Consider the following 24083-nt stretch of genomic DNA (forward strand, 5'->3'; position numbering starts at 1 on the left):
GTTGGGGGTTTTTTTTAATAAAAAATAATAATCTAAATATATATTTTATCCAGTCTTCCAGTCCTGTTTAGGAAAGGAGGAGAAAGGGTTGCTTAAGAGCAACTACTCTAATGCTTCTGAGCATGTGCAGAATGCCTACCAAAGGTATCCTATTTCAGAGGGAGAAGAGTTGTTTTTTTTAAAAAAGGCAAAATGCATCTTACGTAGTATAATGAATATCAGCAAAAAATCCAAATACTGGACACACTCCCCCCCCCCACGACTTTGCAAACTCCTGTTTTGACAGCTTTTCAAATGTGCAAAGTTCTGGCTGCTTGTCGACCCTAGTGGGGATCTGCGGATCAAGACCAACACAAGGCTGGATTCTGGCCCTGTGGGATGGAAGGTAGATCAGGAATATGGGTAGACCTGGCATAGCCACCTAGGTCAGCCCTGGGATTAAATAGGCAGCATCTAATTTCTGGACAAGGATAAAGGACCATTAACAGCTGGATGAAGTTGAGCACAGACAAAACATAGACAGGAGGTTGGTGGAGGGTGGCCGACTCAGCTCCCTGGCCTGGGGTACATATGGCACTACTGAAGTGGGGTCTGATTTTGGATGTCACAGCATGCATGCTCCCAGCCTGGATAAAAATAGGTTTGCTCCCCGGGGACACAGGCAGTTGCATAACGGGGGCTGCAGTTCCAGAAATAAACCCCCTCTATTGGGGCAGTGATGGAAGAGGAGGTGTGGATATGCGTGTTGCAGCTTTGCTGGGGTGACCTAGATTTCCCGTAGCTTAAGCCGAGAAGGACGTTAATGCAATTTTTTTGTTGCCGCTAAAATCTTTTGCTGCCAGCCACAATCCTTAGCCGTGCCGGGTCGAGAAGGTGCCCCTGGCACCCAGGAGCCCTTCCGTCGCTTGCACCGGACTCACGGCTTTTTGTTTGTCAGAATTTTAATAGCACCCTCAGCGCAGAAGGCACTTTACACAGTCAGTCCTCATTCTCCGTCTCACAAGAGCCCCGTGAAAGTACGCCAACTGGTGTAGCCACATTTTACAGAGGGGGGAACTGAGGCCATTAACGATTTACCCAAGGCCAGGGCTGGGCAAGGGTTTTAAACAGGGCAACCACTTCTGCAGCCACGTTCCAAGGCATGTTTACTCTGAAGTAAACTAGTTCTAATTTTGCTCTCCTGCTGCTGCTGCTGCTGAGTTCCACAAAGGGCAACCTTGGGACACAGCAGAGAGGAGAAGCCAACAGCCAGAGCTAGTCTCCTGGACTGGTTGTAAGGATGGATGCAGAGGCAGGTGAAGAATGACTTAGAGCAGAGTCTGGTGACCTCTTCACCCCAATGGGCTAACCATTAGAAGACGCGCAATAAGTTTAGAAGATTATGTGCGGCATAGAGAAAGTGGCAAGAGCACAGTTGTTAGGTGTTATAGGAATTCTAAGGTCTTATATATTTTTAATAAATGTTCATAAATGTACAAGGCAAACACATACATAAGTATATAAACCACGTGTCTGAAATAGTACAGGATAACAATCCTGAGGCCATTTTGACTCTCCCAAATTGACCTCAAATATTTATCTGAAAGGAGGAAGCAAATGGGAAAAGCTTTCCAGTTGTCTTTGGACTATAGGGGCTTACACCTCCTTGTAAATACAGTTTGGCAAGTATAAGTTAAGCTGATCTCAATCTCAAAGGAATGGCCAGGCTACCCAGAAAAGGCAATCAGATAAGGCATTATCAGGTATCCTGGCAGACAGGAGAGAAGCAACACACTCAAATTTCTGCTGGGGACCACTTCTTTCTGTGATGTATGTATGATGTTTTGGGGGGTGGTCTTGAGCTACAGGGTAGGTGGTGCTTGCACATCAATGTTCTGGGTTCCTCCTCCCTCCTGCGTGGGGGGGGGGTGAGCACCCTGTTGCAACAGTTTAATAAAGATAAGGCTTACGAGCTGCTTTGCTTCTCAATATTCTCTGGTTGGCCTCTGTTATTTTCTCCTATGGAAAGAAAACCTACATAAGGACTCTATACAAGCTCTTGGGTACCCCATAAGGGAAAAGGAGCAGTTTATTTTCTCTGGTTCGCCAGAGCAGCTTACTCATGCTGGCCACATGACCCGGAAGCTGTACGTCGGCTCCCTCAGCCAATAAAGCGAGATGAGCGCCGCAACCCCAGAGTCGGCCAGGATTGGACCAAATGGTCAGGGGTCCTACTTTCTTATAACATAGGTAAGGTAAAGGACCCCTGGACTTTCAAGTCCAGTCAAAGGAGACTATGGGGTTGCGGTGCTCATCTCGCTTTCATGCCGAGGAAGCCGGTGTTTGTCCACAGACAGCTTTTCTGGGTCATGTGGCCAGCATGACTAAACTGCTTCTGGCACAACGGAACACCATGACGGAAGCCAGAGCACACAGAAATGCCATTTACCGCCGGAGTGGTACCTATTTATCTACTTGCACTGGCGTGTTTTTGAACTGCTAGGTTGGCACGAGCTGGGACAGAGAAATGGGAGCTCACTCCGTCACAGGGATTCGAACCACTGACCTTCCGATAGGCAAGCCCAAGAGGCTCAGTGGTTTAGACCACAGCGCCACCTGCGTCCCTAGAAAAGTTGTTACCCTTCTCTCATAACACAAGAACTCATGGACAACCAATGAAGCTGAAAGTGGGAAGATGCAGGACAGCGAAGAGAAAGTACTACTTCACACAGCACATAGTTAAACTGTGGAACTCACTGCCACAGGAGGCAGCGATGGTCACCAACTTTTGATGGCTTTAAAAGAAGGTTGGGCAAGCTCGCAGAGGACAAGACTATCAATGGCTACTAGCTTAGATGGCTAGGCTGTGCCTCCAGAGTTAGAGGCACTAGTGCTTCTGAATACTAGCTTGCTCCCAAGCATCTTTAACTCTAGCTAGCCCCATAAATGTGATGCCCTGGTTGAATGAGGCTTATGCTTATATTGTGTACAGTCGGCAGCATCAAGAAAAAAAATTGTGTGGAGGAAAGCTGGTTTCAGCAACATACATTTTATGTGACTAATGTTGTGTGTTGCAGAAGTAAACAAACGGGAGCAGTAAGACCTGAAACCCACAAACCTCCTACCCTTGCATTTTCTTTTGAGATCCCACTAGGAAGTTCTCCAATATGCAGCAAAAAACAAACAAAAAACACACAAAAAATAAGAACTCCTAAGATATGTGCAGAGACATTCTGAAGATACACGACTTTTTTTCTTTTCTTTTTTACAATTACCAAAGTTAATTTGTAATGGTTCAAAACACATGCTAAAGCCAGCCCTGCAATTGATGGGAGGTAAAATTGTCAACCTAAGGCCCCATCTCTGCACTATGCCTTTAAAGCAGCATCTTATCACTTTTAAAAAGTCGTAGCTTTCCCTAAAGAATTGTGGGAGTTGTAGTTTGCAAAGGGTGCTGAGAGTTCTCAGGAAACCCTGTTCTCTTCAGATCTCCAGATCTCAAGAGTGGTTTAACTGCCAATCCGTCTTCCCAGGGAACTCCCGACAACTGTAGCTCTGTGAGGGGAACAACTTGTCAAGGGTTTTTAACAAACTACAATTCCCAGGGTTATTTGGTTTGAAGTGGTATGGTACCGCTTTAAATGTGTTGTGCAGGAAAGGCCTAAAACTGGGAAGAAAAACTCACTCAACTCACTGACCTGTAGCCAGTTCCAGACAAACACAAACACACACAGCCTAACCTGCTTCATGGGGTTGTTGTGAGAATAAAAGCAGAAGAGAACTACAGACATTGACCCTGCGCTCTCTGAAGAAATTGCATTTTTTAAAAAAAGTTATCTTATGCACCAATATTGGTTGTTGGTCTTTTTTTGGATCGGTTTGCAGGATGTGGGTACCATTTTAAGATGCTCGGCCTTTGCCAAAAGCTGTATATCAGGAAAACAAGCAACTGGTATACAAAGTAGAACTGCGGCAGCCGGATCTCTAGTCTGGTTGCTTTCTGCTTGCAAGTAGGCAACCCAAGAGCCTTGGAGAGCATTAGAGGTAACATCCCTCCTGCACCTGTCATATGAAACGGCACAGCCTCTCTGCTGCGTGTATAGCTCCAGCCTAAGGATGAATGCATCTGACACACGTCAAAGTCTGTAAAATGCTATATAAAGGCCAGGGTATTGCAGATATTAACAGGAAGGAGGCAGAGCAAGCCAGACCCTTGAGCTGAAATGGAGGTGCATCTCTCCCTGGCTCTCATCTCTGCGGGGAGGGGGGCAAAGTAGTCTGGGACACCCATTTGGTAGCAGGGAGCAGTAGCTTGAGGGCAAGTTCAGGTGGGAAATGGGTTTGCAGCTGCCTGCAAGAAGGGAAGGGGGGGTGCACAAAACAGCAGGCAGCCAGGGACCTGGCTGTTATTCCCCCTTTTGCAGATGCCCCCAGTATCTAGGACTGCTGCTGTGGGAGATGCAGTCCTCTCCTCTTTTTCTTCTTCACCCGCTCTGACCTTCTCCGACTCTGCAGCTGAATTCTTCCTCTCCCCCCTCCCCCCCTTTATGAATGAAACCAGGTTGCTGCAAGTGGCAGTTTTATGAATGCAGCTAGAGGCACTGGGGACACGAGAAGAGGACAGAAGCCCCAAGATCCAGCTCCCCCTGCAGTGCTGTGCGGAGGGCTCCTTCTCTCTCCTTCCCACCCACCCCCTTCCTCATCCCAAAACCCACCGGTGGATGTCTAAGCAAGCAAGAGAGAAAAGGAGGGCACAGGAGCGCAAGGAAAGCCAGGCAAATAGCCAAGATTTGTGATACTGTGTGAATAGCCAGTTAGTACTGCATCACCACTTCCCTGCATTACTCTCCTGCAGCGCTGAGCGGGGGGGGGGGGAGGAGAGGAGAGAAGAGAGGAAAGCAATGCTGCTGCATTCACTGCAGTGGTCTCTTTTGCTCTGCTGCAGAGACTGTAAAAAAAAAAAGGCAAATTCTCAGGCCTGTTCTCTTTTTAAACCCACTGTGAGGTGAAGAAGTAGATGATTACTTTTCTATTCTTTTTTTTTTTTTGCAGAGGCTGAAGCTTGCCCTCTTTCTGCAACACGGACACGTGCAACTAGGCCACTCTCGGACAGCAGCTTGAACACACAGGGGTTAGCAACTGGATGGCCGTGGGGCCAAATCAGTCTCCTGAGAATGTACCATCTGCTCTCCCCTGCCCCTCCTCCCAGTTGCCAAACCAAGATAGCTATGGAGAGGCCACCTCTCCCAACAGCTATCCTCCCTCTCCTGGGTCCCACAGCCTCCTTTCCAAGCCCCCTGTGGCCTTTCCGTCTTCTAGGATCCCAGTCACACTAGCTCTTGTACACCCACATCCCATCCAGAGAATATCCCAATATCCAAGGTCTCTTTGGGTGCCAATCTTCTGGAATGATGAGCAGCAAAACATATACAGTACACTCTTTTTCAAACAAACCAACCCACATGGCCTTTTTGATGGAAACCTACCATGCTTGCAAATCTTGGGTGGTCCCTTGCCTGCTTTTCTTTTCAAGCATCTTAGTGGCACTAGAAATCAGGCCCATGCAGAGTAGGGGGGCGGGCAGCCAGATACACTTGCTCTGGGCCTCGGACAACTAAGCTGACCAGGGCCCCCCTGCTTTTTGGCTCGAGTTTATAATTTTATTCTAACAAGGCTCTGGCCCGAGGCCTCAGACACAGAAGGCTAGGAATTAGAAGCTTTAGGGCTCAAGTTTTATCTCATTATACACTACGTAATTTAAATCCCTTCTCTGGAGTATTTGACCTATTTTGACCTCCCAGCGCAACCATACAGGCCAAAGGTAACAGCTCTAATTTCCAAGTCCTTTCTTATCAGAAACCCCACCTTCCTTCGAGATTGCCTTTTCCCCCCCTTCCCTGAACCCAGGACTCTTAGCTAGGTCTTCCATTCTCCCCCATAAGAGTCCAATAACAGATAGGCTTTATTAAGCGGTAAGACTCCAGAGTTATCTGTGACTGGACCTAATGGTCAGGGGTCCCTTTACCTTTTAAGACAAAAACATTTGGTACTGCAGGGGTTAAAATCCATGAGTTCCGTGGAAGCTGGGGAGGGGTTATAGCTCAGTAGCAGAGCATGTGCTATGTATGCAAAAGGACTGAGTTCAGTTCCTGGCATCTCCATTCAGGACAGAGAAGCACCTTCCTGAAGCCTGGAGGGCCACTGCCAGGCAGTATATTGGAAGAGTTTCCTATGTTCCAATTGATAACCAACAGCTGAGACCACTGAATCTACACTGAAAACACAGTGGAAGGGTAATATGATCTCACTCACCACTTGGGAGGTTAGGCTGGCTCTTGCACTGTTTGGAGGTGTTGAGGCACCCACACTGGGGGGCAGAAATGAGTGAAAAATCACCTCATCTACCATACTTTACGGCAGGGTTTCGCAAACCTGGGTCTCCAGCTGTTGCTGGACTACAACTCCCATCATCCTTAGCCACCAGGGCCAGTGGGTAAGGGATGATGGGAATTGTAGTCCAACAACAACTGGCGACCCAAGTTTGGTAAACACTGCCTAAGGCAAAATGACATGTCGTGGTCTCACACAGACTCTGTGGTTTTCTACCTGCAAGTAGGCAAAACTATTGTGGGCTTCTGTTTTGGGTAGCCTGGGAATTCCAATTCTGGAAGGAGCAGCACTTTGATGATTGAGGGATCTTTGGGAGAACCAAGGGATCAAACTAGTTTTAAATAAGCAACACAGGCGAAGGTAAGAGGAGTGCATATGCACTGTGGGAGACAGAGGTCCGTGCACCATAGCATTTTAGGAAGAAAGGGGAAACGGATGTCAAACACTCCCGCCCCTTCGTTCCCTCACACCTCTCAGCTCAGCCCATCCAACATGAGCAGCTCGGAGCAGTTTTCCATCCAAGATACAGAAACACTAATGAGTGACACTACATTTTTAATGTTATGTTATAAAGGAAATGAAGGAGCCAAGGTAAGGGCTGAGAAGGATGCAGTTCGATAATCAGAAGTGGGGCATATGCAGACAAAGCATCGAACCCACATGCCCGCTAGGCTGGAGAGGCACAGAAGAACAAAATCAGAGATCCTTTCCCTTCGTATCCAACTGTTGTCAGTTCATAAGCAACCCACTAAAAAAAGGAATGCGGCAAATAGGGAGGGAGACAATCTTCCAGCCAAGGGAGGGAAGCACAAGGAGCTACGTCAACAGGAACTCCCTGGCAAAGGACGAAGGAACTAAGAGCTCTGCCTTGCAGCCTCTGCTGCCGTAACCACCGACTCCATGTTCTTCTCAGCGAGAACCAAGCTTCCCTCCACCAACTAGCCTCTTGCTAAGGATTCCTCATTTCCAGTTGCTCTGATCTGCTGCCCCTCATTTCCCTTTGTCAAAGAACTTGTGTTTCCTAGCTTCTGTGGGCTGAGGCACAGGTTTCATTAGCAACCGGAAACAGTAACAAAAATAATAATAAAGATGTCGCCATCAGATTGATGCTTAGTAGACAAGCCTCAAATGCCACAGAGGGAGGTGCGCATGACATAGAAGCAAAACAGGTACGTCATGAAAAAAGGCAGCGGGAATGGAAGGGAGAATTTAGGAGACTCAGCTGAAACACTTCAGAACCCAAAGTGGAAGAGAAAGGCATGGATGCCTTCAACTTGCTCCTTTCTGTCTCTGAGCATCCCGGGAAGGAAGTTGACCTCAAAAGCGAGCCCTTCCGCATTCTAAGAGAGATGGCCATGCCCCAGTGCATTGTGGGAAAGGCACACTGAGCACTGGGGAACTCTGGAAGAACACAGCCGTTCCCAAGCCCTACTTGCCTTTAGAGGTGATGTTTGTTTGACTAATTAAACCCCAGGGAGGAAAAAAACACACATCCCAAAGCCTCTACTCTGCCTCCCTTCCCAGCCCTCACCCTTATCTGGTTAAAGTGCTTGTGTTAAGAAGATGGTGTGGTGGCAGCAACAGCAGCAGCAGCAGCAACAACAACAGGTTTTCAAGGAGAGAGAGACTGCGAGGTGGAGGCTTCCTCAGTAGGCAGGATTTCGATGCTACTGTCTGGCTGGCTTGGGGAAACACTGTCCGTCAGCTCCATCTCCTGGGCCTGGCTGGGTGACAGCGGCTGCGGGGAGCTGGCTGTGTCAGTGCTGGGGGTTGGAGATTTGCCCACAGAGAGCCCCAGCAATTCCTGGACATTACGGGGTAAATCCTGGGAGAAAGGGAAAACAGAGATTTTATTTGTTAGGAAAAGTTATCCCCTCTGGCTCACACCCGATTCAAAAGCACACTGCCACAGTGGTGTGGCTCGGTTTCACAGTGGTTCAGTGGCATATGAAGGCTGGGACCACATGCAGGCAGAAAACCCCCAAGTTCAATGACTGCCATCTCCAGCTGAAAGGATCAAATACGTAGCAAGAGAAAAGACCTCTGTCTGAGACCTTGGAGAACCACCAGCAAATGTGCCCTTAGAGCCAAATTCATTATTTTAGCTTCCTTTAATAAGACGTACAAAAAAGCAACAACAAAAACCAAACCCTTGAAGTGTGGCACATAAGAAGAGTCCTGCGGGATCAGACCAAATGTCAATCTAATCCTGGGTTCTTTATCGCCCAATGGCCAACCAGATGTTTCTGGCAACCCTCAAGCAGGGCCTGGAGGCAGCAGCCCTCTCCCCTGCAGGGTCCCCCAGCAACTGGTTTTCACGCTCCCTCTGAATGTGGAGGCTTCCCTTAGTCATCATAGCTCCTGGCCATGGTTGATAGAACCACTCTACACCAGCCAGTGTGTAGGGTATCATCACCTCATCCTAGGGGCAGTGAATTCTGTAGATTACGTATGGTATGAAATGGCAAACTGCGTGTGTTCCCTGAGCAGTGTCTTCAGCACCCCAGCTTAAACTTCCAGCATGCAGATAACAGTGGGGAAAGTTAACAGGGGTCCAGTTCCCAGAGTCGATGTTCCAGTGGCAAACAACATTCTTTGTGTCTCCTCCCAAAACAGGGAAAACCCTCAAAAAACAACATCATAAGGACTGAGAATGCTCATCGGACATAGAATACTGACTTACTACTGGAGGGGGAGGGGAGGGATACCAGGGTGTGTGGCAATGGAGTACCCTGGGAAAGGGTATGGCTGGCTGGCTCCCTGGTCAGCAACACTCCAGGCAGCAAGCATTTTTGTTTGTAAGAAAAGATGACATGCATAGCATGGCGGGCCTACTGTGCTGAGTTTTGGGGCCTCCCGGTTGGCAACCCTTATCTTTAAATCTGCTCTCGGTAGTGCTATATTTTGAAGCCACAAGGGGAACCAGCTGCATTTCCATTTTGCTTAATGTGTCTCCCTGAGCAAGCGAGATGCTTGCTACCTTGTTCACTCACAGAAGCTTGCTAGCTAGATCATGATTATTTGATGTATCCGTTTTGCTATGAGGTAGCCAAGGGTAAGGATAGAGGACTGTTGGCTTGCCCAAGGTGTGCAGAATTAAGGAATGCTTAGAGGCTCCACGCCTCCTCAGAGGATACCAAGCTACAGAGGTCTTCATTCATGCTGGACTGGGGGGCAGGGGGAGCGCAAGACTCACTGGAGTAGCTGCCAGCTGCCTGTAGATCGCCTCGGCCCGGCATAAGATGTCTTCCACACTCATCTTCATGGTAAGCTCATTGATGTGCTGTGAAAATGCAGACACAGAAATCAAGAAACTCAGAAGGCTAACTAGGAACAACAAAGAGGAGGGGGAAACACACAAAGAAATGCACTTTTTGAGAGAGAGAGAGAGAGAGAGAGAGAGAGAGAGAGAGAGAGAGAGAAGGGCAGGTTGTGGCAAAGGGTTGAAAATAGCTTCCAGTTATAATGCTACAACTGGAAAAATACAAGCGGCATAAGTCAGGAATGTGCTCTGAAAGTGGACTGGGAAAGCCTTACAGAGGAAAGCCAGGTATACAGAAAGGCAAAGGGCCAAGCTCAAGATGCTTCTGGGGAAGACTGAGATCTGTGGGGGGAAAGATAAGCATTGCTCCTTAACCAAACAGATGGATCGTCTGCTATCTAAGCGTTCAGCAGGAACTTTGCAGTGTGGTGCAAAGGCAGAATGGAGCTGGCAGAATGGAGCCGGGCCCAAGAAAAAGAAGAGCCACAAGGAGGGGAGGAAGTGAGGGAGAATGAATGGGGCCCTTGTTTGTTTTGGCTTTTGAGCCTTCAGAGCAATCCTGACCATACTTTTCAGAAGCAGGTGTAGCACATAAATCACCTTTTGCTTCTTTAAAGAAAAAACAACCACCTACGAATATTGCATGGCTTAATGTACTAGAGCAGGTATGGGGAACCTGCAGTCATCCAGATGTTGCTGAACCACAGCTCCCACTGCCCCTGACCATTGGTCATGCTGGTTGGTGCTGATGGGAGTGGGAGTCCAGCAGCTACTGGAGGGCCACAGCATCCCCATCTCTGTCCTAAGCCCACACAAGCCCACGTATGGCAAGAGTTAGGCCCCCAAGCTCCACAGTGCTCACCTTCAGGATCTCATTGAAGCCAAAGCCAGAGTTCATGAGTGCCTGCCTCTCTGCATCCAGAATGCCACAAGCCACCAGCAGGTGGAAATTGGGGCAAGGCAGTCCCGTCCACAGCACCTGGGATCAGGGGGACAGACACACGGCATGGATTGAGGAAGCGCACCATAACCCATTGTCAGGAGTGTTCTGTACCATCCTGCCAGGTGTAATCCTCTGCTAATGTCTGGCTCTGCATTAGCCAGAGTGAATCTATTTCTAATGGGACGTGCTGCTTGTAGCTGCTGGTGGGCGACGTCTCCCAGAAGCTGGAAGTCATCCCTGATATGTATTGGCTGGCTAGAAGCCTGGGCTTCCCAGGTCATGTTGTGCCCTCGGACTAAGCCCCAGACAAGAACACAGCTCAGGTTAGAGTAAACCAGCTTTAGCAAGATGCTCACGCAGCACTCCTCCGTCAAAGAGAAAGAGGGACAATGAGATTTCTACGTCTGCTCCCTGATACGGCTCTCCTGCAACCAAGTAAGCTGCAGCACCTGCCTGCTTCATCTAGGGCAGGAATTAACTAAGAAACAACATTTTGCTTTCCTTTTTTTGTTTCCTGAACACAGCCTTGCATACTTAGTGACTTTTTTTTTAAGCCTAAGTACATGGTTCAGATAACTAGGCTTGTTCTGATCAGGGGCGAAAGGGGAGGCATGGAACCTTTTTCAGAACTAGGTGGTTAGAAACTGAAAGCTGGAGGAGCTATAAATAACCCGGACCTCTAAACCAAAGCAACTATTCCTCATGGCTGTAGCAAGGCTCTGCAGCTAAAGACATCTGATTTGTTTTAGGCTGTATTTACTAGTTCCAGCGGTAAAACTAGTTACTGGATAACCATCTGATCCAGTTTACCAGGTGATCTCTGGGGTTTGAGGGGAAGGAAGAGGGCAAAGGTTTTCCCAAGGAACCCATGGATGACACAGCTGGGCTCTACCATCTGGACTGTCCAGGCACACACAAACAACTCGCAGGCACTCCCAAATATTCCTTCCAGGTTCTCAATATCCTGTTGGCCTGAAACTGCACCTATAGTGCCCACCCCTAGCAAGTGGCTGCAGCGCACAGTCCAGGTGGTCCTCCTAGAGATCCTAGGTGACATTTTGGGTGTGCCAAGGAGTACCTCTCAGCTTGCGCCCCACGAGCACTTCACCCCATGCTCAAAGTGCAGATACAGGATGTGCCAGGCAGTTCTATTCAGCTAACCATAGACTGAGGAGACCAAGGGGCTCATGGAAAGATAACATGCCCACAGAAGTAAACCTACCCAGCGATAACTAAGGGTTGCCTCTTATAGACAGGATCACAAGAAGCTGCCTTACACTGAGACAGACCATTTGTCCATCTACCTCAGTACTGTCTACACTGACTGGCAGAAGCTCTTTCAGGCAGGATTCTCTCCTAGTCTGACCTGGAGATTGAAGCTGGGACGTCCTGTATGCAGAGCAGATGTTCTACCACTGAGCTATGGCCTTTCCCTGTATATATAGCCCAATGGCTAGGGGATTGTGGTCAAGAGAAGTAAGAAGGATGCTGGCATCCCTGTGGAGCACTATGAGGATGCAGCCCTCAAGTGGCTGGTGGAAACATTTGGCTGGAAGGCTTAGAATGCTTTGCTAAAGCTTAATACATCCAGGCCTGGCCAGAACTTAGATGAAGACCACCTAGGAACTGTATATGACTGGGAAGGGGGAACCTGTGGCCCTCCAGATGTTGATAGACTACAGAAGAGGTTTTCAACCTTTCTAAGCCCATGACTCCTTTGACCAACTACATTCTTTCTGCGGCACCCCTGTGGGGCTCAGGTGCCATTATGTCACCCACTGCCTGAGGAGCTGACAGCCTTTCACCTTTTTTCAAACACCCTCCCTTGTGGAGTGCTGCCTCAGCCTCCTCTCCTTAGGAGTCCTATGGGCAGCCGCAGCTGCTGTCCCTGGTCTCTGAGCTGCCCCCACCCCAAAGAGAGGTGCCTCCTCACTGCCCCACAGGAACCTGGGAAGCACCCCCTGGCCAACCCCAGAAGCACCATTTACCTGGGGAGCTTGTAGCCAGGGCTACTGCAACAAACAGCTGTGCAAGCCTTTGGGAGGTAGAGACACAAGAGGGCATCAGAGGAGGAAGGGAAGGAAAAAGGGACAGAGGCCAGTGTTGCCTGCAGCTCCCCTGACCGTCATTCACAGCACCCCAAGGTGCCGCGGCACACTGGTTGAAAACCACTGGACAACAGCTATCATCTCTTGCCATTAGCCAAACTGGCTGAGGCTGTGTTCTTCAGAAAACATCCCTCCCTGCTGCCTTCTCTACTTTCAAACCCCAACACTGCAAACCAGAAGTCTGTTTATTCTCTCTCCTGTTCCCATTTTTCCTGCCTTTCCAATGCTGAAATCCCATCACGACAATGTAACTTATGTTTTCCCCAGCCAGAGATCCTCTCCCCACACAAAACCAACAAAAACAAACCCATTTCTCTTAATTCAGTCTCACCTCCCATAGCTGAAGAATTTCAGAGAAGGCAAATTCCCTCTTGAACCAGATCAAGATCCATCGGAAGCAGAAGCAAAAGGTGCCAGATTCCTTAGAGTCTGAAAGAAGTAGCCAAGAAGGGCAGGAGGAGTCAGTAACAGATTGTTTTATCCAATCAAGACTTCCAAAGATTAAGAAATGCCTTACTTGCTTCAGCCTTTGTTTCCTTTAAGCTTTTGAAGGAATTAGCCAGAGACTAAATAAAAGAGCCCCAAAATAATTAATTGAACCCCTACACCCTTTTATTGAAACCAGTCAAAATGACACACAACTGTGGCAAGCTTTTGAATTATCCAGAACTCTTCATCAGGGAAGATGTTATACAAAGCTGGGGAAGTGAAGAAAAATAAAAAGCAAAGAAAGTGGTGATTTTGTAGCCAAGAGCTCAGTTTGTGGACCTGAATAATTAGGAGCCCCAAATTCACCTACTATATTTCATTATTAAAAACAAGCACCCACAAATAGGAGACCTGTCCTTTCCAGACAACGTATGTTTAAACCACCCAGCTTTCAGCAGTCCCAGAACTAGGTGCACAAGTACCTAGGAAGTCACAGAGTGGGGGGTCCAGCACCCTGAGGAGCAAATTGAGCTGAGACAGCTGTCGCTTCATGGACTCCTGGCTTTCTTCAAAATTGCGGTGCTGTGGGCAGAAAGTGAGAGTACGTGCACAAGTTTATGGAAAGAAGGTGACATTTGGAACAGCTGCAAGGCCCTTTCTGAGCTCTCCCAGGCCATGTACTCACCACCAGCTCCATAAAACCACAGAAACACCAGAAGGCATCCACTTCGTTCTGGGTGACGTAGAGAATGGGGGACAGGAGGTCACTCATGCCTTGGACATAGCCTGTGCAAGGAAGCAAAAGACATGAAGCCACTGGGTTTTACAACTGAAGCTGCAGGCCCACCAAGTTATTTTCTCTTTCGACTAGGGTGTTGCAGAATGACGGGATGAGAGATACAATTACAGGACTGGTGAGGGTTCAGAGCGTTAAGAGGACCCATAAAAGGCTAGCCGGAGAAGTCTGCAGGGCTGTCTGCATTGTGCATACTTCTCAGCATGGAATTCAGTATCCCAAGTCTTTCAGTTTTCATTTTCATGGGGGGAAATGAATACTAGAGTCAAGTTTCTAGTCCACGTGGCTGTGTGAAGCTTGAAAACAGGTGATGGGTTTATTTTAGAGCAGAATACACACAGCAGTGCTTGGGCCCAAGATCATCAAGAACAGGCAACTGCTGGGGTAGCCTATACCATTAAGGGAATCATCCACAAAAGGCTCTCTTACTGCAGACTAGCCGCCCCCAATCTGGTGAGCTACAGATGCTATGGACTACAACTTCCATCAGCATAACATGGCAGCGCCAGCTGGGACTGATGGGAGTCGTGGTCCAAAATCTCTGGATTTGACTAGTGAGGGGTAGAAGGGAGCGTAACAGCATCTGAAACAGTACAAGCCCCTTGGGACACCATGGGAGATTCTGGAATGCATTCTGCTGCCACTTAGCATGACCAGATCAGAGATGGTACAGACCACCTCCAACCTAGCAAAAGGCTGCAACAGTCTTCCCTGTGCTAGTGCCCTCCAGAGATTTTGGATTCCAACTCTCCCCCTCCTCCACGGTAGTTAAGGGGCCCTCCTAGGCCAAGCTAGCCAAAGACTCCCGAACCTAAGCTGGTTCTACAATGGCACACTGCTGGCGTCCCCTCCCCACCTCCAGACTCACCCAGGTCAAAGTTGTACATGCAGTACGTCATCAGCACGTCATTTAGGAGCACTAGGCCAGGGTTCTCGCTGCCTTCATAGAATTTGTTGTTCCTATCCGTGCGGCTCACGTCTCTTTCTGCAAAGGCAGACAGACCCCCCCCCCCGAATTATCCATAAAACTCGTTTATTGCCTTTCTGCCAAAGGCCACTCAAAGTGATGACGAATACAGGACAGTAACGAGGCAAATGAGCGAGAGAAAGTAGCAACACACAGCTGAGAGAAGGTGAAGAAGCACAACCCCAGGAAAAGCTCCAGGGGCCCCCAGCTCAGTGGCAGAGCAAAGGCTTTTTATGCAGAAAGCTCCAAGCTAAAGTCATGGTACTTCCCCTTAAAGGGGGGGGGGGTTTCACACTTATCCCATGTTTTGAAAGTAAGACAGCTTGGCTGTCCTAACACCTTTATGGAAGTCTATGGAATGGTCACATTTGGAAAACTATGTGCAATTCTGCTAGGCCTGCCCTCCCCCCAATGTGGTGGCTGATGCCTCATGGGGCAGAAGGCGGGAAGACCAACAGCAGGTGGAATCAGAGCCAATGAGAGCCAACTAATTTTGGGAACACAGGAAGGTGCTTTATGCAGGGTCAGTCCACGGGTGCAGCTACCTACAGTGACTAGCAGCAGCCCTCCGTGGCTTCAGACCAAATTCTCTTCCGGCCCCATCTGGAGACACTGGGGATTGAACCTGGGACCTTCTGCATGCAAAACAGAGGCTCTGACTATTGTGCTACGACCTTTGCCCATTCTAGTTTTGTCCCCATCCAGGGTGCTAGCTAAGGGCAGAATGAGTTTGGCAGGGCAGTGCTCCATTTGCCCTAAAGGACCAGCCTCCATTGCTAGTCCCGTCCTTTCAAAAGATCTATTTTAGAGAAGGAAAAGGTGGAAAAAGCCAAGCTGCCAAAAAATAAAGGAGCTGAAGTACCTCCTCTAAGAGATGAGGCAAAAGTGTTTGGATCGTTTAGTTTAGAAAAAGATGATTGGGGCAAAACAGAAGTTTATAGCGTTATGAATTTGGGGGGGGGGGAGAGAGAACGAGCGAGATTCTCCCCCTCCTCCCACAATCCTGGAATGCGAATGTCACTTAAATTGATTGGCAATCGATGCAGGATGGATAAAAGAAAATGGCTCTTCACACAATGCATAATTCATCCATGAATTTTACTGCCACAAGATGTGGTGCTGGCTGCTGGCTTAGATGGCACTGAAAGGAAGATAGATTCATAGAGCACGGGTTTTAATGTTCTCATTTATCAGCTAATAGCCACAGCTGCTAAAGAGAACATTCATCCTCAGAAGCAGTATATACCCCTCTTGAATTCCTGTTGCTAGAGAGAACTCTTGCCTTCGCTTCCTGCTTGTGGGCTCTCTTAACGCATCTATCTGGCCAGCCACTGCTGGAAACAGGGTGACAAAAAACTAGGTAGTCCTTTGGACTGATCCAGCAGGTCTCTTGCATATGGCCCACTTGTTACCACAGAGTGTTTTTATGGTCGCCAACCTCTTGCTGTGTGCGCACAAGGCTGTGCTGTCAGGCAGGGGAAAGAGGACGAAAAACAAAAAGGAAGCAAGAATATCTCTTGTGACAAAGAGGGGTGTTGAACTCCTAACAAATGAGGAACAAGAGCCAGAACTTATACTGACCAATCAGGCTGCGGTAGCCACGCAGCAAGGAGTTCCGCTGTTCCTGTTCCTCGCTGACCGACTTCCACTGTAGTTTCATGCGGAAGTACTCATCCCTGTGGACACACGTGGGAAGGAAGTTGTTAAGAGAGTTCAGAAGCTTAAATGCTGACCCACAGACTGATCACCTCCTTCCAAACACCAGTTCCAGTACTCCTTTGGCTTCCCCATAACCCTGACCCAGACTTACGTTTTCCGCCTCACTTGTGCCTTGTTCTCTTCACTGGTGTTGTCCCATGAGTAATAGCCCAAAAGGCATTTCCAGGCTTCTTTGCGTGATGACATGTTGAGACCCTGGAAGAGGAGCACCGGGGGGGGGGGGGGGGGAGAAGGTGAATTAGGCCAAGTGTCAAAGAACGACACAAAGATGTTGGGAAGGAAACCAACACGGCCCCACGCTGCATATATCCCTGGCCTGACAGGCAGCCACTCACGCTTCTGCACAGACCCCCAATTCCCCCTGCAACCAAGGGCCTCTCGCCCTCTCCTCCCCACAGGCCTCACCCCAGCGAAGATCCTTCTGCGCAAGGCAACGGGGTCCCTCACACGCCCATCTGGGTCCAAGTGCTGCTCCCATTCCTGCTCCGAGACGGGAGCCTCCCGCTGGACAGACGGACGCTCTCCTAGCCGTGCCTGCTGCCGGGGCAGAAAAGAGGAAGGAACTTAAAAAGAAGTGTCAAGGAAAGATACCTCCCAAGGGGTATGGAGACAATAAAGGGGTGAGAAGCGAGGAGGAGGGGACCTCTCTTTTATGTTGACACATGCCTGCTGAAAAATCCCTGTACCGTTGGAAGGATTGGAAGAAACTTTCTAGGGTGCCTGTCTATGTTTGGATCTAGACCAGTGGTTCCTAAATGGTGGGATCCATGGAACCCAGGAAGTCTGCAAAACCTACCCAGGGGGTCCATGGCACATAATAAAACAACTACTGTAACACAACAAAAACTACCGCAGAGAGATCAGAATTTTCAAAAGTGGGGGTCCATGGCTTGGCTTTTGAAAAGCAGGGTGTCCACAGCACTTAGCTAATTGGGAAGAACTGGTCTAGAAGACAAGCAGAAAGCATTTCAGATTGGTGCATGCTGTGGAGGAAGATCAGTAACAGTGGAAAGTTTACTTTTACAAGTTTGCCCACTCTTACTGATCCTCTTGCCTTAGATTCCCCAGTAAGTTTCTGCAGAACATGAGGGTTCCAAGAACACACGGGTTGTTATCAGAGCATTTTTGAAGCCACAGTCATGGTTCTCTAGCCCTCAGGAATTACCTTGTCAGTCACATGTATATTCATGGAAGCTCAAGGCCCTGGATTCTGCTCCAAGGAAGAATGAGGTCAACAGAGGCCTCGCCCCATTCACAAACCCAGCACAAACCATTTAGACGAGGCTAACTGCTTCAACCACCATGCCTGCCTTGTAATGTTGTGGTGTGATGGTGGTGGGTTTGGGGTGAGCATGACGCAAATCTCCTTAGGCCTCTGTGTGAATGGATTGCTTGGTCCTCGCTCGATGGAAAGGGTTTTCTTGCAAAGGGGCTCATGTCCACCCCTCCATCTCTCTGGCATTCACCCCCATTTCCTTGCTCACATTCTCCCACAACCGCTCCCAAATAGTCACCTCTGATGCAATCATAAGCCAGTAGGTGTGAGCGGGTGGCTGGGAGTAAGGAAAGATGGCCAAAGATCTCTTGGCCTACAGAGAAGCACACACAAACATACACTGGGTGCCATTCCTCTCCCCCCTCCACTGCCCCACAGTGGAGCTACCTGTTCCAACACTCACACAGGTAATAACTTCAAAGCCTGTCTCATCCTCAACGTTGGCAGCAGCTGGGTCGCCATGGGAATGCTGGATGACGCCGTCCTCATGGTGCAGAGCCCCACGGAAGAAGTTGGTGACTTTGGAGAAGCCACCGAACGTGGCAGCATAAGGATCTTGCAGGAACCGCTAGGGAAAGAGAAGGTGGCTTAAAAAAGAAGAAGCCACATGTCACCTTTGGCTTGCTGCCCAATTCTAGCCCTGCTGAATTAAGATTCAATTTGGGTTTCTCAGCTCTGCATCAATAATCAATATTCCAGATACAAAACACACACCAACTTTTTACCATCACTGCCTTTTTGTTCGAATATATATATGTGTGTGTGTGTGTGTGTGTGTGTGTGTGTGTGTGTGTATGTATATATTGGTAATATATATATTACCAAACTTAAAACCATGGAGAGACCTGGTCTGAATAGAGACATTGGATTCTTATCTCATTATACATGATAAAGCCATTTTTAGCCATCTCACCACTTGCTTTTTCCTGTAAGACCAATTGCAGTTGGTAACAGGTTTACCACACCTATCAACCAATCACACATTCCCACCACTCTTCTGAGTAATACCCCTCCCCCCCCCACTATATACAGTGGTGCCTCGCAAGACGAAATTAATCCGTTCCGCGAGTCTCTTCGTCTAGCGGTTTTTTCGTCTTGCGAAGCAACCCTATTAGCGGATTAGCGCTATTAGCAGTTTAGCGGCTATTAAAGGCTTAGCGGCTATCAAAGGCTTAGCGGATTAGCGGCTAAAAGGCTATTAGCGGCTTAGCGGCTTAGAAAAAGGGGGGAAAGCGGGGGGAAAACGGAACACTCGCAAGACGTTTTCGTCTTGCAAAGCAAGCCCATAGGGAAAATCGTCTTGCAAAGCAGCTCAAAAACGGAAAACCCTTTCGTCTACCAGGTTTTTCGTCTTGCGAGGCATTCGTCTTGCGGGGCACCACTGTATAAGGGTCTGGTGACTTCTGTTTCAGTGTATCTGAAGAAGTGTGCATGCACATGAAAGCTCATACCAATAACTAACTTAGTTGGTCTCTAATGTGCTACTGGAAGGAATTTTTTTATTTTGTTTCAACTATGGCAGACCAACACGGCTACCTACCTGTAACTTGTTCTAATATAATTCATTCAAGGAAACCCAGGAGCCCGTGTTCCCATAACTCCCTGCTCTAACCAGCGTCAGCACCTACAACAGAGAAGCCTCCCTGTTTATAGCTTTTGTCCCTTCCCACATAATCCTACTGCCACAAGTCTTTAGATTTCTCCCACAGAGCAAGGCCACACATGCACACCCTCTCTGCATTCTAATCCTCTAGAATAGTGGTTCCCAATTAGTGGTCTGTGGACCCCTGACCAGGAGGTCCATGGCACATATCCATCCTGTTTTGGGGAGTCGTGCTCTCATGCGGGTCACATGACTCATGCAGGAGCATGGCCTGGAAGACATGCATCTCCGTTTTTGCACTGGGACATGTTGGAGGGTATGGTGGCGCCATTCACATAACAAAACTACCAGAGACATATCAACATTTTCAGAAGTAGGTGGTTCCATGACTTGGCTTTTCAAAAACAGGATCCGCAGTACTTTGCTAATTGGTAACCACTAAACTAGAACTTAAGTCGCAGTTGCAGGGCATTTTGGAGAAGAGCCTCACCGACACAAGGTTGGAAGAGCTGTCATCGAAGAGTTGAAGCTCATCGAAGGAGTGGGAGAGGGCGTACGAATCATGTGTGTAAACCAAGTAGAGGCGGGAATCTTTGGGGGAGCTGCAAGGCGAGAAGAGAAACCAGAGTGAGTTTATTGCCTTCCAGCAAGTGTTAGGTTATCTGAAGGACCACTGGCAACTGGACAAGCTGCAAAATTAGCGAAATCAGAGGCCCTCCTTTCAGGTCCATGAGTGAATGAGCACCATGGGCAGGGCCTTTTCAGTGATGGCTCTACACCTATCACATCCCCTCCCTAAGGATGGCCTCATCATTGTTGCTTTTAAAAAGCAATTGTGAAAACATTTTATGCCAGTCTGAGTCCAACTAATTTACTGTGATGGTGTTTTCAGTTCAGAACTGAATACTGTATATATTATTTTTCTTCATTAATTTGCAGTGCTGGGGAAAGTGTTCCCTGCCTCCAAGTTCATGCAAACTGACTGCCTCAATCCTGAGTAATATAGCCCAGAAGTCGAAGGCTAGTCGGGCAGCGCCTTCCACATCTGACTTAAGAGCTTTCTCTTTACTTCTTTATCTTTTGAACAAATAAGGTACCCGGCACCACCCTCACTCACGTGGCTAAGATAACGTATTTGCAGAGGGCCTTGAGCAGGGCTTTGGTGCCTCCACGGTGGAAGTGCAGGGCTTGAATGGAGATGCCGTCTTTGGTGATGAAGATGAGGTATGACCAGCCCAAACCTGGCTTGCTCTTGCGGATGGATTTCAGCTCCGACAAGCTGAGGGAGAAGGCCCACTGACCACGTGGGACTGGAGATTTGGGCCCGGAAGCTGCTGGAGAGGGGAAAGCCAAGCACAAATATAAAAGGGATGATGTCAAGAGAACCAGAAAAGAATATCCCACATTTGCCGGCTACCTCTTCTCCCCTACCTCCATCCTGTATCCCTTTTTGCATCTTTACCAGCAATCCGTGTATTATGCCACTTAAGTATACCAGGGGGCAAACATCCCTGTTCTCTTTTTGATTACCATTTGTTTCCTCTTGAGCCCGAGTCCGGGTCCCCACTGTACTGATCACAGCCCAGTCCGGTTCATACCCTGGATCAAATATTTCTTCTTCCGTCTGGCAGCCCACTGGGTCCTGGAAAATGGAAAGAGAGATCAGGGCTTTCAGAAGCTACCCAATTCCTTATATTTCATAATGATCTTCAAGGAGGTGCTCACACAAATTATGAATTCAATGGAATACACTTTGAACTCTTGGTCTCACTGAGAGGAATTTGAGCGTGGAAGGTGTGGAAGGACAGACTCCTCTTTAAACAGAAGTACAACGCTGTCTTTATGAACATTAACAGACCTGAAATTGCCCTGCTCCCTTTCTGCATCACAATGGAGGGGCTACTTCCTAGGATGAGAAATAAAGGAGAACTCACAGGATTTGCTAAACACAGTCCTCCTTGTTAGGAAAAATAATAATGCACTGTTATATGTAAAGAGAATGGGAAACAGTATAGAAGATCATTCCCCATCCTGAACAAAACCATAAATGAGCATCTAAAGATATAAACACTTCCTTAGGGTGTTCCTGTCTTAAAACATAAGAATCAGTAATACTTTGCCTATAGAAAGTCTCAGTCCCTGGCATTTCCAATTAAAGAGATCTAGTGCAGGAGGACTGAGAAAGATCTCCGTCTGATGCTTTGGAGAGCCACCGCCAATTGTAGTGGGCAGCCCTGAGCCAGTTGTTTGACTCAATATAAAGCAGTTTCAAATGTCCAACATTTCTGCTGGTTTAACTTTATCACAGGATACTTCTTCTGTTCTACCATTTCCAGGCTCTGATCAACAGGAGGAAAAGATGGCATCCTTTCTAGAAAATAGAACAGCAGAGAACTGGCATATCCTCATCACTTCATTCTCCATGATCCTCCTAGAGAGGGGGTGGGGTGGAGAAAGCAGGGAATAGACCTCTGGGTGCAAATCATAAAGCAGTAAAGGCACATTCCTGAATAACATTTGCAGCTTTGTGTCCTGGTTAATGGGAATGAAGCCCAGAACAACTATCTAACTACACCAACTCAAATGGTGGGGAAGTCTCAGCAGCTGCTCCACAGTCCTACAGCTCTTTCCCCCAGAAACCAATTTAAAAATCTGTTATGGCAATGGGATATGAAAAGAACAAGGAAACTAAAACACCAGTTCCCAATACAGGCAAAAAAATTTAATGAATCACTAGCCTAAATAATGTTTTATTTAGACAATGTTTTATTACTTAAGTTATTAGAACACAATGTGATGAAGATTTAATATATCAGTAGAAGTTTATACCAGCAAGAAAGAGGGCCTCACCTTCTTGGTATATGTGATCTGAGCAGCATCTGATGACTCTTCTATGGGTGTCCATTGTAGCAAAGTATCCGAGCCCTGAATAAATGGAGAAAGACAGTCTCATGAGAGAGTCATAAAAAAGATATCCATAACTGTGTACGCACACTTTACTAAAACAATCCAGATGCTGTAACAAAGTAATCTGAATTTGGTCACCTAGATGATATAAGTTTAAGGAAAGTCAAATAGCATTGCTGGTTCTCCAAGCCTCAGGGAAGAATAAGAAACTATGTTGAGCACTAAGGAATGCCACCTCTGTATACCTCTTCCTTCTCCTACGAAAGTGACTCATCCCCAATTAGTGGAAAATCTGTTCAAGCCTACACCCACTCTATATTCCAAGATGTCACCAGGTACTGCCTACACCTTTTCACATTGTCACCAGGCACAGCTTACAGTTTTTCAAGCCTACTTCTGAAATCACAAGTGCTAGGAACACTCTTTAAAATCAAAGCCTGAGGTACTCAGAATGCTGAAATCTATACCAACCAAATTCTACCACCCCACACCACATGCACTGACCTTTTTCCTATCTTGGGTGCAAAAACCCTTCCCTCATCCCTTTTCCAACCCCAACCTGTATCCCACCTCAACCAACCTTCTCGATTATGCGGATAACCCCCGGAATCAGGGAGTCCTGGTCAGGATGACGCTTTGCGCTGGTGTGTAAATAGACACCATCCTTCTCAAATGCAACCTGAAGGAGGACAGGGAAAAAGCAGGAGGTCAGTACAAGAAGCAGGTTCACTGGAATCCCCCGCCCACCTCTGTAGAATGCAGATGGGGAAGGGATGGCCTGCCTCAAACTAAGGCAGCTGGAACATACTTTATGGCCCCCACAGTAACACTAAATTAAGAGGAAGGGCGACTTTATAAAGACAACTCAGAGCAAGGGCCTTTTAGGAACTTCCACCCAGGAAGGGGGTCAAGATTCCGCTTCTCCCCACTAATTAGCCAGCTGAGGGGACGAGAGAGCCACTCTACCAACCTCCCACTGCGTTCAAGAGGAGGAAAGAGACCCTCCCGCTCCGCTCCTGGGGGACAAATGTGAGCTCTCCGAGAGAGGGGAAACCCAACCCTCCCCCCAAGCCTCCCCTTCTCCGAGGAGCCTGGCCAGCCCTGCCCCACTGCGGGGAAGGCCTCCCTCACCCTGCAGCCCCCTAACTCCATTCTCCCAGACAGCCACTTCCGGAAAAACAAACCGTCATTTCCTGCTCCATTTGCTCCACCCTCTTCGTTAGGCCGCTTCCCACCCACCGCGGCCGCCATCCTTGTTTCTGGCACAAAGCGCCTCAGCAAGGAACGCTTACGGGCGCCACGTCCGCGGACGCTTCTACCGCCATCTTGGTAGAGGGCAAGGTCGCCGAGAGCCGCGGCTTTGCGATCTTTCCCGTCTGTGGGCAAAGTGCACCAATCAGATTATACCGCAAACACTGACGGGAAGGAAAGCTCATGCGTTCAGGCAGGCCAAAAAGAAATGTGCTTTTATGCTTAAATACGGGGTGTGAACACTTTATAACCGAACCGCAATCAGAAAATAACAATTAACGCCACAGCGTATCAATGACAAGGAGGGAGGGAAGGGAGAGGAAAGTTGGAAGGGAGACGCACCCGCCATCTTTATATAGGGCAAAGGACTACAGCGGGAGGGGCAACCGCTCCCTACCGTCGCCTTTATCGAGGCGAACGCCATTTACGCGTAGAGATAGGAAAAGGATAGAG

General features: G+C 48.2%; 1 protein-coding gene across 4 annotated transcripts; it reads right to left on the reverse strand.

Moving 5' to 3' along the window:
* Window positions 1-6907: 6907 nt before the first annotated feature.
* On the reverse strand, window positions 6908-24069 carry TBC1D17 (TBC1 domain family member 17). 4 transcript variants are annotated; one of them, XM_081169039.1, is made up of 18 exons: window positions 23973-24069; window positions 23511-23755; window positions 22960-23058; window positions 22323-22397; window positions 21003-21114; window positions 20590-20806; window positions 19963-20074; window positions 18273-18437; window positions 16999-17130; window positions 16685-16788; window positions 16456-16550; window positions 14776-14892; window positions 13797-13897; window positions 13594-13693; window positions 13014-13111; window positions 10494-10610; window positions 9566-9652; window positions 6908-8194 (listed from the first exon to the last, which is right to left on the reverse strand). In XM_081169039.1, the coding sequence occupies exons 1-18, from the start codon at window positions 24052-24054 to the stop codon at window positions 7982-7984; spliced, it is 2271 nt and encodes a 756-aa protein (XP_081025165.1). In that variant the 5' UTR covers window positions 24055-24069; the 3' UTR covers window positions 6908-7981. The 4 variants fall into 4 exon arrangements, with proteins under 4 accessions (XP_081025165.1, XP_081025167.1, XP_081025168.1 ...); XM_081169041.1 differs by lacking the exon at window positions 23973-24069 and having other exon boundaries at window positions 23564-23682; XM_081169042.1 differs by lacking the exon at window positions 23973-24069 and having other exon boundaries at window positions 20590-20803; window positions 23511-23561.
* Window positions 24070-24083: the final 14 nt, after the last annotated feature.

The sequence above is a fragment of the Podarcis bocagei genome (genome assembly GCF_964188305.1).
Source record: "Podarcis bocagei genome assembly, chromosome: 13".
NCBI classification, from domain to species: domain Eukaryota; kingdom Metazoa; phylum Chordata; class Lepidosauria; order Squamata; family Lacertidae; genus Podarcis; species Podarcis bocagei.